The sequence below is a fragment of the Neofelis nebulosa genome, chromosome 11 (assembly GCF_028018385.1).
Source record: "Neofelis nebulosa isolate mNeoNeb1 chromosome 11, mNeoNeb1.pri, whole genome shotgun sequence".
Taxonomy (NCBI): Eukaryota; Metazoa; Chordata; class Mammalia; order Carnivora; family Felidae; genus Neofelis; species Neofelis nebulosa.
The window spans coordinates 72,315,409-72,331,619 of NC_080792.1; the positions used below are offsets into that span (position 1 = coordinate 72,315,409).

Consider the following 16,211-nt stretch of genomic DNA (forward strand, 5'->3'; position numbering starts at 1 on the left):
CAGGCCATGTCACAGCAGGTGGAGGCAGCAGCTCACATGTGGGAAAGGATAAGTGTTGGGCTAGATCACCGAAACCAGGTAAATAACTTGAGGGTCTGAGAAACCCCTCGGGGAGCCAGAAGGTTCTGTTCTCTGTTCTCCACTTCTTGCCCTGGAGGTGCCTCTGCAGAATGAGAGGGTCAGGAGTCAGGGGAGGGGACAGTGGCAGGGGTCCAGGCAACCAGAGACAGAAAGGCAGCTGTGAATCTGAAAATTCAGCCCAAGGGGCTGTGCTAAAGGCTGCCAGTCTGCAGCATCTTGAGGACCCCTCTGAAACACTGAGGGAACAGTGATGGTGAACCCTGACCCTGGGCTTCCTCTGTCCATATTCACCTTCAGAAACAGCTGCACCAAGTGTCCAAGTTCCAGCGACTAGGCTGAGGTCACACAGTTATTCTCTTGGGTCTGACCCTAGCGAACATGCCCGAGTCCCCCCTGGAGGGGACAGGGTGTGCCAGGTGAGGCCACAGAGCCCAGCCACGGGGTCTGCGTATCTCAGCACCTGTGCAGCTGCTTGTTCAAATGGAAAATTACACACAGCTCTTTATGTTACACACAGAGATGCAGAGAAGAGGAGGCAGGCCCAAGGGGGATTGCAGGGTCCCAGCCTCACCCTGCTCCAGATGTGGTAAGACCTTGCAAGGAGAGGCAGCTTCCCCCCCACCCGCATAATGCCCGGACCAGCCAGAGACGGGGCCTCTTCTGGGGGAAGCAGCCGCCCTGGGCAGGTCAGTCGAATGTCTCATCAGAGGCAACAGACTGAGGCAGGGATCTGGGAGCCCAGAGCAATTAGGAGCTGGCTCGCGCCTTGTCTCCTGCCAGCTGCCACAGCTGTCACTCAGGAAGTAGGACTGGAGCAGGGGCTGGGCCAGAGGTACCCATGATCCCACTCCCAGACAGCAGCCTGGTCATATGCTGGGCATAGGCTCCCACTTCTCAGAAGGGGAGACCAAGGCCCAAAGGGGACAAGGGACAGAGATCTCTGTCATTTCCTGGGTGGGATATCCCCATGTTCCTCTTACCCCTGCCCAGACTGTTTCCCCCACCAGCCTTCTGCCCCTGGAATAGGGATTCTAATCCTGGCTACACCTTGGAAGCTCTTGGGAGCATTTTAAAAATACCCTTGCCCAGGCTCATGCCCAGCCCAGTGGGAGCAGACTCTTTGGGGTAGGAGGGCCTGGGTGAGTGCCCGTGTCTGTCTCTCCTTGGCTGGGTTTTTGCACTTATTGACATCAAACCTTGCCCTGAGGACTAGAAGCTTCTCTACTTCTGTGGCCATGCCTCTCTCTGCCTTCTAGACCCCTCCTGGGCTCTGGGGAGTCTGGGGTCCAGAGAGAGAGGCTCTAAAGGTCCAGCCTTTCAGCAACATGTTTCAGCACAGGGCCACCTGTGTGTTCCAGGGACAGAGGCACCAAGCACTGTCACTTTCTTCATCTCATCACATCTCAGCAACTTTGGTCGTGTGATGGCTGCATCAACCCCCATTTCACAGGGGAGAAAACTGAGGCATAACTGACATACTCAGGACATAGAACTAGCAACAGTAGTAGGATTCATCCCAGCCACACTGGATTCTGAGTCCAGTGCTCTTTTTCCATCACCAAATCACTTCTCAAGGAGCAATAAATTCAAGGACCTGTCCCCTTTGCCCTGTGTCCCCCTGCTGGACTCTGTCTCCTGCTCTGTCCTGTCTGCCCCTGTCACTTGGAGGAGCTAGGCATCTGAAGGTTTAGAGGGGGTGCCCGTGGCAGGGCGGGATTAGAGCAGACAGGAGCCTCTAGATGCCGGCCCAGCTGGGTCAGCCTCTGCAAGTCTATAAATTCCATTATTCATCAAGTGACTGTGTGAGTTTGCCTAGACGATGAATATTTTATTCACCTCCAGACACTGTCCCCAGCGGATTCTTGGAACAATATTGTTCCCTAGCCAAGGAGCAGAGGCCAGAGCCTCTGCCCTCCCTGGACACTCCCTTCCCCTCAGCACCTCCTTGCCTCCCCCCCCCCACGCCCCCCAATTTGTACAGGGCTGTGGTTAGCGGTCCTGAGTTGACCTTGAGTTTGACACTTGCTCTCCCTCCACTTTGATATCCTCTTCTGGACTACGGGTTCATTTACTGTCTTGCCGGGCTCTCCATCCCCCCACAACTGCACCCTACGTGGCTGGACCCTGGGCTCTGCCAGGAGCTCTCCCTGGTGCTGAATGTGGGTGGCAAGAGAATGCTGGCCTCCAAGGAGTGGTTTCCAGCCAGGGAGGGTGGCAAGCCTGCTGGTTTTGAGATGAGAGGGTTCCAGTCTCCAGGAGGGAGGCACCCAGCCTCTGGACAGAGTGGTCTCCACTTCTCTCCCCTTCCTCCCTGCCACCTGGTGGGTTCTCCCAGAGTCACAGGTGGTTAACCTCTCCCAGTGTCTCCAGCACCCTGAGCTAAGGACTAGTGGGCAAAGTCTGTGGATGTGGAGACCCCTCTCCGGAGGGGCCCACGAGTTGAGTCTCCCAAAGGCACCCCAGGGAGTGTACTGTGATGGCGGCATTACCTTCCCCAGATGGGGGAGCGACAGACATAATTCACACCCTGCAATCACGCCATCTGCTCCCCTGTGATGTGCAGAGGAGAGGACGGGGCTGCAACGCCGAAGGGCGGGTGGGTTGGTGGGCGATCATTCATTCATTCATTCATTCATCCTGTCATTCATTCATCCAGCAGACATTCATCCAGCCCCTGCCAATTTCCCAAGCCCAGCCCAGCCCTGCACCAGGCACTAGATCCAGGAGATACAGACTCAGAGCTTGCCCTCCAGAGCTGAAGATGGTCCTCTCACACTTCTGAGTTTTGCTTACCCTGGCTTTTCCTCCTGGAGTTCCCTTCACTCATAGTAAGAGATACCATGTTCTGTGCACCAAACACTTCACATGCAGGATCTAAGTGTTCATTCTGGGGGCTAGACCTGCTCCTATTTAACAGGTGAGTAAGCCAAGGCTCAGAGAGTGTAGCCACCCAAAGGCACATGCCCGGCTCTGGGTTATCCATGCAGAGCTCATGGCACTGCCTCACCCACCCCACGTCTGAGACTTTCCAAGTTGCTTTCATGCCCTTCCTCTGCAAAAAAGGCACCACCCCCACCCCTCCACTGCCCTTCGCCAGACAGTGAGCTGCCACCTCAACCATGCTGCTCAGTTCTCTGGTGCTTGCTCTGTGAGCTCCAGGTATAAGCAGCACCCTCTCGTGTTCCAACTTCTGGCCTCACTTGCTTACAGGACCCAGCTAGCACCCAGGGGCTGCCCAGTGGCTGAGATGCCCAGTGGTCCAAGGTAGAGGGCTGCAGAGGTCTACGATGGTTCCCAGAGGAAGCAACATTCCTCTGAGCCTAGAAGGCTGAGACCAGAATGACCCAGAGCTTGGCTCCTGAAGCCCTTACCCTTATCCCAACCCTAGTGCTGCCTCACAATGATACATGACCCAACCTGGTCCCTTTAGTTCCCTAAGCAGGGGTGCCCTCAGCCATGAATGAGGGCAAGGCCAAACTGCTTTCAGAGGTTTGGGGGATGCCATGCAGGTTATATGCACAGCCCAGGTACCCATGGGCAGATAGAGAAGGGAGAGCAGGTGTAGCTGGTGGCACGTGGAAGTCCCCTAAGCCCACAGTCATCCCTGTGGGCTATGGCTTTGCATCAGGAGATAGACAGGGACTGGCCTGAATCACCAGGGACAGGGGTGCCAGGGATGGCCTAAGCAGTGGGGTGTACTGTGACCTTGAGGCTGTCAACCCCCATTGGGCCCTGTCCCTTTGACCTGGTGGGAGCCTGCTCCAGGGAACAGCCCAGTCACAGGATGTATAACCTGATCCCTTGGCCACAGACTGGAGGGAGGCCTGTGTCTCCGTGGACACCCGTGCCCTCCCTCAGCACGGACCTACAGGGCCTGGCTGTATTAGGTAGGCCCATTCACTTGATTTTTGCTTAATTTACTCGCAGATTGTTTCTGCCTTGTCCTTTGAAAATTCTCTGCCTGGGCAACAAGGCTGGGAGCTACAGGGGATGCAGCAGGAGCTACCCCTCTGTCAAGCGAGCGCAAACATGCTCTGTAGCAGCCTCTCCAGACGCCAGTGGGAGCTGGGCTTCCCATCAGCCCCTTAGCAAGCACCGGCCCAGTCTCCCTTGGCACAGGGGTCCTGATTTAGAACTGGTTGGCCTGGGCTGGTGCAGCCTGGCCACTCAGTAAACACGGAAAGAGAGAGCTGCTATAGCTCATGCTCTCAATCAATACATAGCAGCTATAATTATTATTAATTCATATTCCTTGGGGGAATTTTCATGCTAATAGGAAACTCCCAAGAGGTACAGGGATGCACTGGCAGACTCATATGTTACTTCACTTCATCCTCGCCACTGCCTGGGAGGTGGCATCGCCACTCTCACTTCCCAAAGGGAAAGCCAAGGCCCTAAGAGGTTACAAGAGGGGACTAAGGTCCTATGACAGTGAGGAGGTGGTAGATGCAGGAGCCGCAGGTCTGCCTGGCTCTGAGTTCTGGGTGCTTTCTTCCCCACTCCTCTGCTGCATTGGAAGACCCAAGGGAGCTCAAAACACTCAGCTCGATGGTGGACCGTCCGGCCAGGAGACAGGTGGATGAGGAGGGTTTTGGAGTGGTGCTTTTCTGGGGCCTCTCACACCCCCGGCCTACAGTTCTAATGGGCACCCAGCTGATCCATAGAGGCTGGGGAGACAAATAGCTGGGGTCTTTCCTGGTTCCTCTGTAGGTTGTGGACGCTGTTGGGATCCCCCTCCAGAGCCGTGCCTGAGAAGTGCTGGGGCCCAGGCCTGGCCCAGCCCAGCTCGGCCAGGGCTGGCATCTCTCCCTGAGCCCCCTTTCCTCAGGCCCCAAGATAGGGCTGTGATTAATCAACTACAAAAGCAGAAACAAACAGAAAAATGTAATCAGCTTGGGAAGGGCAGGGCAGGGCAGGGCTATGGCAATCAGCTTTCCCACTGGGGCTGTTGGCTGATTGAAGGTGGTTCCAATGGGGCCTCCAGGGGCTGGTCCTGCAGCTGGGGCCATGGAGAGTCCAGAAGGTCAACCCCTATATATATATATATATATATATATATATATATATATACACACACACACACACACACACACATCTGTGCACACATGCCCATGCCACTCCTAGCCCTTGGGCCTGTACACCACCCCAACCAGCCCATGGGCTCCTGCTCAGAAGCTCCTGCCCTCCCCTCCCCCACCAGCTCACAACCTTGGCACACACAGATTTCCATACACACTCCCAACATGTATCCATCTGCATGTGGACTCAAAAACACATGAACACACCTCCTGGATAACAGATATAAGCACACACATACTGCTCCCACAAACACCTGACGCCTCACCCTGCTGCGCACACATGCCTTGGGGCCTGGGTGAGCCTTGCACACACCTTAAGTCTAACCAGCCACGTGAACTCACACCAGTCCCTACAGGCACCCAGCCACCTCTCTGTCCCTCAGTGCCCTGGGTTGGGGGTGGGGAGAGGCATAAGACAGACAAACCCTTGGCAGCTCCCCAGGCAGAGTAGTGGGGACTTGGAAAGGAGCCAGGACTGGGGCTCTATTGTGGAGGGCAAGGTCAGCTGCCAAGTCTCAGCCACAGGGCAAGGTAGCTTGTCCCAGATCCGTCCCAAGCTTCTGCCTGCTGCCTGCGCCCTTATGACCTTGGTCAACGCCCTTCTTTCTCAGCCTCAGTTTCCCCATCTTGGAGCCCCTCCTGACACCAATACTGTATGATTCTCCTCCAGGACCCAGGCATCTGGGGCCCATCTCACCTCTCTGTCAGGTCTCTTCTGGTCCTCAGTTCCCTGTTCTGTTCGTGGGGGGTGGGGGCGGGCCAAGGGGCAGGAAGGAAGGGCCCCACCCCCACCTTGGTCTTGGTAGCTGCGGACTCTGGGCGAGGGACAGTGATCCTCCGCAGGGGGAAAGGGGAACCTGGGGCTAAGGAGAGAAGAAGCAGCGGCGGGCTAGGGGCGACCGCGCAGGGGCCGGCGGCGGGAAGGGGCGGGAGGGGGGGTGGAGAGCGCAGAGGGGGCGGGCGGCGGGCGGGCGGGGGAGGCGGGGAGCGCAGCCAGCGCGGCACAGAGCGAGCGAGCAAGCGAGCACGGGAGGCGGCGAGAGCCGGAGCGGCGGGCCGGGCGGCCGCGCCGGCGAGCGGACTAGCGGGCGGCGAGCAGCGCGGAGTGCGCGGGGCACCGAGGAGCGGGCGCGGCGGGAGCAGCGCTCGGCGACCAGAGCGGAGAGGCCCGAACGGCGCCGCCCCCGCCGCCCCTGCGGGGCCCCGGCCGGGAGCCGGACGAGGGAGGGGGCGGCATGGACCGGTGGCCGGGGGCGCGGGGGCGCTAGGCCCCCGGAGGGGCGCCCCCCGCCTCGCCACCGCTGCTGCCGCCGGGCCGCCCTCCGCAACCGCGCGCCGCGCCCGCTCCAGCCGCCCCCGGGGCCGCCGCCGGCCCATGAGCCCCGACCTCAAAGTTTGCGGCGGGCGGGCGGGCGCGGAGCCTCCAAGATGCCGTTCCACCCGGTGACGGCGGCGTTGATGTACCGGGGCATCTACACCGTGCCCAACCTGCTGTCGGAGCAGCGCCCCGTGGACATCCCTGAGGACGAACTGGAGGGTGAGTGCCCCGCCGGGACCCCCGCCCGCTCGCCCTCCTACCTGTGCGCCCAGGTGAAGCGCGGACTCGGGGCGCAGGGGGTGGGGGGGCCGTCCTCAGGTGCCGGCTGCCAGGTGGGCGCTCCAGCGAGCAGCTGCGTGGGGAGTCAGGACCAACTCACACCTCTGGGTGCCGCGGTGGGGGTTGCCAAGGCTGAGGGGTGGCCCAGCCCCTGTCCGCATGGTCCCCCGCGCTGCGGAAACTTGCTGAGCCCCGCAGCGGGGTCACGGGGCCGCGCAGTCCGCGGTGACGGTGCGGCAACGCGGCGGTTTGGGTGGGGGTCCGAGCTGTGTCCCCCGCGCGGGCCCGGCCGGAGCACCCGCATCCTGATCCCCTCCGCGGCGCCCGCCCGCGGCTCTGCGCTCGAATTGACATTCCGCTCGTGTCGCTTTTAAAATCCAATCTGCTCGGGCAGCCGGAGAAGGGGAGAGGGCGACTGCCCTGCTCTTAACGCCTGCGGGGCTGTCCCCAGTTCCTCCTGCGGCCTTAGCCCCTTCCCCACAGCCCTGCAGGGACCCCCAGCCCAGAGCGCCGGGAGGGCGGCCCAGGAGGTGGTGGCGACAACAAGTGGCCAGATTGGGCGGCTTGGTCTTGATAACCAAGCCTGGAAGGGAAAGGCAGAGGCTGGGACCCAAATCTAGCCCCCCAGAGTCTCTCTGTCTCTCAACATGAATGGGGGACCTTAAAAGCAGGGTCTAGGCCAGATCTGAGCAGAGTTCAGGGGCTGGAATCCCTGGACCAAAGATTCTGGGGGAGCAGTGAGCCCCCTGGGGCCTGTAAGCTCTTTCCCTCCTGGGCTGGGGGCAGGTGTTCAGTCTTCCCTTCTCCCAGGCCTCCTAGGGTCCTATTTGGTGTGGAGTGGGGGTTCTGGGCTGATGGGAGTCCTGGACCCCTGGGATCTACTTGTCTGCTGTTGGGTAAAGGGCTGAGATCACCCAGAGGCCGGGCCTCCCTTTGGTTATCTTGGGTCCAGGGATCTCTGAGATCTGGTGCTCATCAGGGCTTAAGGGGGTGTATCTGAGACACCAGTGCAGTCAGGGATGATGATGGGAGCACAGGGGAAGGCATGGAGAGAGGTCCTCCCTCATTCCTAAGCCCTAGAGAGGGTAGATCTCAAGGGAGTCAGACTGGGTGAGGGGAAGATCAAGAGAAAAAGGTAGCTACCCCCACCCCCCCAAAACCACACTGCACCATAGGCTATGAGCCACCTGCTCCTCTCAAGTCCCCTGAAAGCCACCAGAGGCTGTCAGAGCCACGGAGATGGGGTCTGGTGTCTGATGTGAGAACAGATAGATGAGTGATACTGCTGGGTCTCTAGCCTTGAACCCCAAAGCCCAGGTGTCTTCCCTGTCTGCCCAGGGCCTGGGAAAAGGAAGAGGTATGATGAGGACCAAGAGGGCAGGGGATGGGGCAGAGGCCGTCACTTCCCCACCATTGTCTCCTCCTGCCCTGAGCCACCCCGACCCTCTGCCAGTGTCTGCCTCCATGGGTCTTCCTCCATACCCTCCTGCTGGCCACTTGGGCAGGGGTCAACATTGTCCCCCCCAAATCCTGGCAGCTTCCACCTCATTCCCTACCCTTGTTTCCAGCACCCCACCATGTCTCACGGGGTCTCTCCTCTCTTGATCTCCCAGCCCTGGGGTGCAGACCCTCTCAGAAGCCAAGCAGAGGCTGGGTTGCAGGGGTGAGCGGGCATAGGGAGGGCAGTGCAGGGGCAAGGAGGCCGCAGGCTCCCCTTGGGCCGCCTGGCAGACACACTGGCAGGAACCCAGCAGCGTTAGTCACCAGCAACACCAAACGCACTCCTTGCTTCTCTCCTGTCCCCTTCTCCTGGGCCCTGAGGAGCAGAGGGACCCTGGCAGGGGGCATCTGAAGGGCAGGGCCCCCCTTGGGGTGGTCAAGTGGGGGTCGTGGAACAAGCAGATGCCTGGGTGGCCCCAGCCTACTTCCGAGCCTGTGAGCAGCTGTAGATGAGGGCAAAAAGTCCTCCGTGACTGACCTCTGTCTTGGCTGTAGGCACCCAAAAGCCCTCTTGAGGGACCAAGTCTCTGTAGGCCCCAGTGGTCCTTGAATGCCAGGGCTAGATGGAAAAGGTGACACCCCCCCCCCCCCCGCCAGTGTCCTGCATTAGTGCTCCTGCCCCAAGGCCGTCTGGATAAGACCCAGGCCCTTTGCTGGGAGGACACCCACCGGTGGAGGATCCACATGTGCAGAGAAGAGGGAGCCCAGCAGCTTGGGATGAAATGCTGCAGACATTATGTGCCTGCCGCAGAAATCCAGGGGGCGGTTAATCTGAGGGGGAGAGGGACCAGTAAGGGAGGTGGAGAGCACAGGGTGTAGATGAGGGCTTCCCAGCCGGGCAGCACTGGGTTCAGATCTCTACACCATCAACTCATGGAGTGACCTTGGACAATCACTTGCCTTTCTTGCCTCATTTTCTCCATCTGTAAAAGGGGCTTGGCATTGCCACTCCCTTGGGCTGCCGGTGACAGAGGATGCAATGGAGGTGCTCATCAAGGGACCTGGCACGCAGCGGCGGGCTCACGGGTTCAGATGCAGCAGCAGGGGAGGCCAAGGAGGGGGCGGGGGGTGGGGTGGGGAGAATCCTGCATGGGTCAGAGACTGGAGTGTAGAGAGATGGGTGAAAGGTCTGGAGTCAGGGATCCATGGTGTGCAGTAGGACAGGTCCGGAAGGCAGGATCTGGGGAAAGTCTGGGTAGAAGAGTCCTTGAAGGTCTGACAAAGGCGTCTGGGGGCCTGTGACCCTGGGGAGCCATGGGTGGAAGTTGGCAGAGTAGATGTGGCTGGGCCAAACTGGCCTGCAGCCTGTCTGACCCTGAGAAGAGGCACAGGCTTTCCAGATTTTCCCTTCATCCCGCTCCACCACCATCCCGGCCATGACATACACACCCAGCAAAGCCCTCCAGGGTCTGCAGGAGCACAGAGGCTGGCCCCAGTGGCATCAACGGACTTGAGCACCTGAGGGTAGGAGTGAGGTGGCTGCAGGCCGTGGCCCAGCCCTTTCTGGCCAGAGAGAGGAGAAAGGAGACAGACAGACAGACAGGCAGGCAGCCACCAGGGCAGAGTTCTGAGGTTGGCACTTGGCCTGCTCATTCAGACAGTGGAGCCTGCATCGACAGTGGCCAAATAGGGCATTCAGAGTATGGAGGGTGGGGGAGTCCCCTCTCCTGCCCCTCTTCCCTGCAAGTCCAGCAGCCGCCTCTGCGCATACTGGAAACTCAGGGACGCCAGAGTGGTGGGGCGTGGGGCCAATGCCGCGGAGAATGGCAGCTGCTGCAGAGGACAGACACTGCCCCTGCTCTGCGAGTGACCTCCAGCGTGTGCGCCCCCTCTCTGGACTCCAGCTTCCCGACAGAGTGCTGGTGCCTCTTGGGACCTGTGGGGATGCCTCAGGGTCTGTCACCTGCCCACATAACCCAAGATTCACCTGTCCTTCACTGTCTCCTGTCCAGCTCAGTGAGTTTCCTCAGAGCTCTCAGAGGAAGGTCAGGGGCTCCAACTGAAGCAGCCATGGGCTCTGGGGGCCATGCCCGGCCCCTGCCAGGGTAGGAGGAACAGCCTGGACCCCAGCTCATGGCAGGGGAGGGGGCCAGCACCCACTGCAGCCCCACCGTGGGTTGAGGGTTTTGCCATCCCACCTTGTGATCTCCCAAATGGGCGTCTACAGAGAAGGAAACTGAGGACCCAGAAAAATGGGGTGCTTGACCCTGGGCTCCTCCTTCTAAAACCAGCTGACCCAGAAATCTTGGGGGTGGCACCCTCGACCCTGTCCTCAGCTTGATTCCACTCTTCAGTGGTGGCCCATAGGGTGGGTAGGGGTGGGGTCCTTGGCGGTTGGACAAGGTGACAAGCAACATTCTCAGTCTTCCCTCATGTTTCTTGCCTGCTTGGGGAGCAGAAAGCAAATGCTTACTCCTACCAGGATTGTTTGTAAACTAGGAGTAAATGGGCTCTGAACGATGGCTTCACACCAAGTGGTGCATGAACTTCTGCTCAGCTCTTTTCTCTGTGTGCTCCAGATGGGTAGGTTCTCCAAATCAGTCATTCATTCATTAAATCACTAGGTCAGCAGATGTTTATGCTCGACAGACAGGGACTGTTGCAGGAAATGGGGACCCAGCTGCGAACAAGACCGACCTGGCCCCTGCCCTCATGGCATTCGTAATTCACAATCCAGTGTGGTCAGTGCAAGGGAAGAACAGGGTCTGTGGGAGCCCAGAAGAAAGCCAGAGTCAGCTGGTGGTGGAGGAGGACACCAAGGAGGTGATGCAGTCCATGCTGGGGACCTGAGATGCATCTGAGTTTACCATGGTGAAGAGAAGAAGTTCCGGGCAAAAGGAGCCACATGTTCGAAGGCCTGGATGTGGAGCAGTGCTGGTGTTTAGTAAGGCTGAACAGGTTCCTAGTGCTGGAGTTCAGGACACCTGGGGTGGACAGAGCCTGTGGCTTGGTCAGGAGGGCAACAGTGCTGGCCAGAAACCCAAGTGTGTGTGGCGGTGAAAGTGGCAGACGGTGTAACTGGTTGCATGGCCAGTGCCTGAATCTCTACCTAGAGACTCCCAAGCAATATGAGTTCCTCAGCAGCCTCCATGACTCTGGGTGTCCGCTCATATATACCTCTGGTGATAAGGAGCTTACCACCTCATCAGTGGCCCAGGAAAACCCTAGGTGGGAATTGGCCTGGAGTTCCAATCCGAGGTTTATAGAAATCCCTGGGCTGGGCCCACATTTCCCATCCCAGCTCCTTTCTGGCTTAGGGGCCCCTGGTTCAACCAGATTCTCAGGCCCAGCCTAGGATGGGTGGTCTGGGGGCCCAGACATCTCAACTGTAGCCTGCTGTCTCTGTCTTGGCCTGCATGCCATCTGGTCTAACCTCCAGGCCTTGGGTGCAGACACCAGGTAGGAAGAACCTGATAAAGTTTGGTCATGGCCACCTTGCCATGGCCCCTAGTCTTCAATGGGGCCAGTGGGATCTGGGAATAACTGCGTGGCACAGGATTCCACAGTTTTAGGGGCTCATAGACCTTTAAGGCCAGGCCTAGGCCAACCTAACTTCTGCTCTCACCAGAAACAGCCTTAACTCCAAACTGACCCTGGGCTGGCTGTTTTGCCTCTCCATGCCTCAGTTTACAGGTCTGCAGTGTGGAGCATTTTCATCTGTCTCTGCTTCTAAGTACACCCACACCTACACCCAGGGACAGGATTGTGCCTGTTGAAGTCTTGGGGGAAGGCTCAGGCAAAGGCCAAGAGGCTGGCAGGTGAACTGAACAAGGGAGCTGGAGCGGAGAGGGTGTGGGAGGAGTGAGATTACCACTCCCACCAAAGGAAAATGCTCTTTAGGGCCCTTCCTGGGCCGAGTAACAATGAAGGTGAGCAGAGAGAGGTTAGGACCCCTCAGCAGTTCCTAGACATCTTTGGTAAAACTCTTGTCATACCCACATCACTACTGGGCATTTTACTGTGGGTGAGACGGAGTTTGACCCGAGGTCACTTGGGTGGGGCATTGCTCTCCACCCCTGAGTCACCCAGGTCCTCCAGCCTCAGTCTCCCTTTCTGTACAATGCAAGGGACAATCCCCACATCTGAGCAGGCCTGGGCTTGCTGTGGCCCCTCTATCCAGTGTCTGCCTTTCCCCAAACCTTGGGCTGGGGAGACAGTCTGCACGGAGTTGACAGGCCTGTCAGCCCTGAGCCGGAGATGGTGGCTGCCCCACGTGGCACCATTAAGGAGTGTTGGCTGGAGTTTCTAAGCTGAGCCCAAGGGAGGAAGCCATGTGATGGGAATGAGGGGGTGTGGAGGACGGAAGGAGTGAGGGGTGGGCAGGGAAGCCTTTGGCAGCTCACAGAGGCCACCACTACCAGGCCCCAGGAGCCCGCCCTGTGGGACTCATGCTACCCGCCACACGGGGTCGTCGTGAGCACGCCCTGAGAGGCTGTGGGAGCCTGACAAGCGAAGGCTGAGACCCTGAGGGCGCTCTCCTCTCTCGTCAGTGCCACGGGCCTGGGCACAGCTTTGCTGCCCAGCTTGGCTTGCCCTGAGCTTCCAGAAGGGAGTGCTATGGTGGACTCCTGGACCACCTGCCACTTGTCTCTGATCAGACCTGCAGGCTCCATAGTGGATTCTCAATGCCGTGGTCAGGCTGCGGGTTTGGGGATCCTGGGGGCCTGGGAGGGGGGGGTGTGGGGACAGAGACGAGGTCCCAACCTGCTCTGCTCCCCCAACAGAGATCCGTGAGGCCTTCAAAGTCTTTGACCGCGATGGCAATGGCTTCATCTCCAAGCAGGAGCTGGGCACAGCCATGCGCTCCCTGGGCTACATGCCCAATGAGGTGGAGCTGGAAGTTATCATCCAGCGGCTGGACATGGACGGTGAGCATCACCCCCTGCCTCAGTTTCCTCACCCCTCACCTGGGCTTCTGAGGCCTTGAGCCTCTCCCTCCCAGGCACCCCCTAAGCCCATAGCAGTATGCAGCCAGGTCTGGACCCATTTATCAGCCTAGAGAATAGAGGCCAGAGTGTGACGGCCCCAATCATATCCACGCACGGAGGTCAGAAGCTCTGCCTCTCTTGCTCTGTATTCGGAACAATTTTTTTAAGATTTTTTTTTTTTAAGTTTTATTTGAGTGATCTCTGAACCCAATGTGGGGCTCGAACTCATGACCCTAAGACAAGAGTCTCATGCTGTACCAACTGAGCCGGCCAGGTGCCCCCTGAGCAATTTTTGAAATACAGGAAAGTAGAAAGGGTATACTAAATACCCCAGGTCCCCTCACCCCAAATAAAAAATCATTTAGTTGCATTTGCCACCTGGCATTTTATTAAAGAAAAATGAGTAAAAAAGACCAGTAATGTCCAGTCCTCTCTTTTCATCCCCCCTGTCCTCACTGTGGGCCTCCAGCCCTGCCTCCTATCCACCTAGAGAGCAGGTGGTGGTCTGGGTAGATTGTGCCCTGAGCTGTGTGGGGAGAATGTCAGGCCCCACACCTGCCGGGGGAAGGAAGCAGGGCGCTGGGAAGCCATGGTTTCTGAGTAAACTCTGAGGGTCTCCTATGTACTTGGGCCCACCTGCTGCACTCCATCTCCATTTTACCAGGTGGGGCCTCATCATATTTGGTGAGTTTAGCATCAGCCCAGAGCTTGGCAGATGTTATGTGTCCCTGAAAATAACTCAAGGCTCAGAGAAGGTGGGACCTGCCTGAGGTGGCCCAGGACCCAGCCCAGTTGTAAGCTGGCCCACTGATTGAACCTATGCTTGCCCTAGGCGACGGCCAAGTGGACTTTGAGGAGTTTGTGACTCTCCTGGGACCCAAGCTTTCTACCTCGGGGATCCCAGAGAAGTTTCATGGCACTGACTTTGACACCGTCTTCTGGAAGGTATGCACTGGCTGCTTGGGACCTAGGGTGTGCACACTGTGGAGGGCTGTACTGGGGCTAGTGAATAGCCAGGGCCACGCTGTAAAGGGGAATGACTATCCCAGGCTTCTATCCACTGGATGTCTTGTCTCCCAGAGAGCCATGGGCTCCCTGGGGGGGAGCGGCGGGGGGGCTGGTGTGGTTGAGGACTCAAGGAATAGAGTGAGTGGTTTCCAGTCCTCCAGAGTCTGGAGGTCTGTTGTTGGGCTTGTGTGGCTGCAAGGTTCTGGGTGGCAGCTGTGGTGGTGGCAATGGCCAGAGCACTGCGTCTCCTTCCCTCTGCAAGTGCGACATGCAGAAGCTGACCGTGGATGAGCTGAAGCGGCTGCTGTACGACACCTTCTGTGAGCACCTGTCCATGAAGGACATCGAGAACATCATCATGACGGAGGAGGAAAGCCACCTGGGCACAGCTGAGGAGTGCCCCGTGGACGTGGAGAGTGAGTGACCGACCCCTGGCACCCCATGGGCAGGCCAACTGCTTGGGCGGGGGGAGGAGGAACCAGGGGTTGACAGGGGGTGGCTGGGGGCCTCCTTGCCAGCCCCAAGCCTTGTGTCCCTGCGCGTCCCATGGGACAAGCCCGTGTGCGGAAGTGCAGGCGGCTCCTGATTCCATGCTTCGCTGTCCCCGTCTGTCTCTCTCTGGTGCTCCCTGGCGGGCGGCCACAGCCTGCTCCAACCAGCAGATCCGCCAGACGTGCGTGCGCAAGAGTCTGATCTGCGCCTTCGCCATCGCCTTCATCATTAGCGTCATGCTCATCGCAGCCAACCAGGTGCTGCGCAGCGGCATGAAGTAGGCGCACGCGGTGCATGGGGCCCCCTCTGCGCCCGCCACCGCCTGCATTCCCCTCCCTCACTCGGCTCCCTGGGCCACCGCCGCGTGTACTTCAGGTCCTGGACATTTGGCAACCCCACCCCACCCACCCTGTGGGCCCTGCATGGAGCTGTGGCCTGGCTGTGGAGGGCCTGGTGGTGGCTCTTGAGGGCAGCCCCCAGCCCCGCCTCCACCTTGCCCATCCTGGCCCGAATGTAGCACTCACTCTTCCCACCATCCAGGGGCTCCTGGGAAGTTTAGGAGGAATTTGTACAGGGTCCTGTAGCTGCTGTGGGCACTTAGGCAGGAAGGAGCACCCTGTGCCCAGGGTCACACAGCCAGCCCGACCGTGGTCCCTGACATTTGCCCAGGGCTGTGGGCAGGGTGGAGATGGGGGCAGAATGCTTCCTCTTGGAGAGGGGGTGAGGCTGGGGTCTCCTGGGCCCTATTCCCTGGCCAAGCCTGGGAAGGCCTCTGGCCTTCTGTGGGGTCCCTTTCTCTGACCCTCCTTAGACTCAAACTCAGCCTTCCTCCATGTACCCACTGGGGCCAAAGAATTTGCCCATTTCAGAGAGGAGGACCCTGAGACTCAGAGGCCCCCAGATTTGGCTTCAGGACCCCCTTTAACAGGGATTTTCAGGAAGGGCAGAAGCGCATGGAAGATGGGGCATCTGAGGTGGCCCTGCAGTCTCTCTACCCTCTGAGCCCCCTCATCAGAGGCCTACTGGCCTGAGGCCCACATTGCCCATCACCACCCAGCACAGAATCTAGAACTGGAGTGCAGTGAGGAGGGAAGCAGACCAGGGGCCGGGAGTTTCCAAATCTCCTAAGCAGCCTGTGCAACCTTCCCGTTGCAGGGGGCTCTTCTGGGGCAGAAGCCCTGGGAGGGGCCCTGTGTCATGCTGGGCTAAGGGGCTGGTGTAGCCCAGCACTGTCGGTGCCAGGAAGCTCAGCCAGGCCACTCCAAGTCCGGGGCCTGTCCACCTGGGGCCCCCAACTTCTCTACACCATCTAGGCCAGAGACACAGCTCCCACCACGCCCCACGTTCGGGCACCAGCTCAGCATGGGCACACATGGGGACAGGGACAGCAGACTGGGTCCTCGAGCTCCTCTCCCACACCCGGAGCCACTTATCACAGCCACACTGGCGCACCATCTGCGCAGCTGTGCTGAGCCTCTGCCGGCCCTCCAGGGAGACGGGCAGCAAGCACTCATCGCCCTGCAGAGG

The 16,211-nt window shown here is 59.1% G+C and overlaps 1 protein-coding gene across 1 annotated transcript; it reads left to right on the forward strand.

Moving 5' to 3' along the window:
- The first annotated feature begins 6,574 nt into the window (after positions 1 to 6,574).
- CABP7 (calcium binding protein 7) lies at positions 6,575 to 16,160 on the forward strand. The gene is made up of 5 exons (XM_058690784.1): positions 6,575 to 6,696; positions 12,981 to 13,124; positions 14,017 to 14,129; positions 14,455 to 14,608; positions 14,838 to 16,160. The coding sequence occupies exons 1-5, from the start codon at positions 6,588 to 6,590 to the stop codon at positions 14,963 to 14,965; spliced, it is 648 nt and encodes a 215-aa protein (XP_058546767.1). The 5' UTR covers positions 6,575 to 6,587; the 3' UTR covers positions 14,966 to 16,160.
- Positions 16,161 to 16,211: the final 51 nt, after the last annotated feature.

What these genes read in the sequence shown, in the direction of transcription:
- CABP7 (XM_058690784.1), top strand. Translation starts at nt 6,588, where the DNA reads ATGCCGTTCCACCCGGTGACGGCGGCGTTGATGTACCGGGGCATCTAC. An exon ending in CCCTGAGGACGAACTGGAGG is followed by an intron (nt 6,697 to 12,980) that starts GTGAGTGCCCCG and finishes CTCCCCCAACAG; the next exon opens with AGATCCGTGAGGCCTTCAAA. An exon ending in CCAGCGGCTGGACATGGACG is followed by an intron (nt 13,125 to 14,016) that starts GTGAGCATCACC and finishes TGCTTGCCCTAG; the next exon opens with GCGACGGCCAAGTGGACTTT.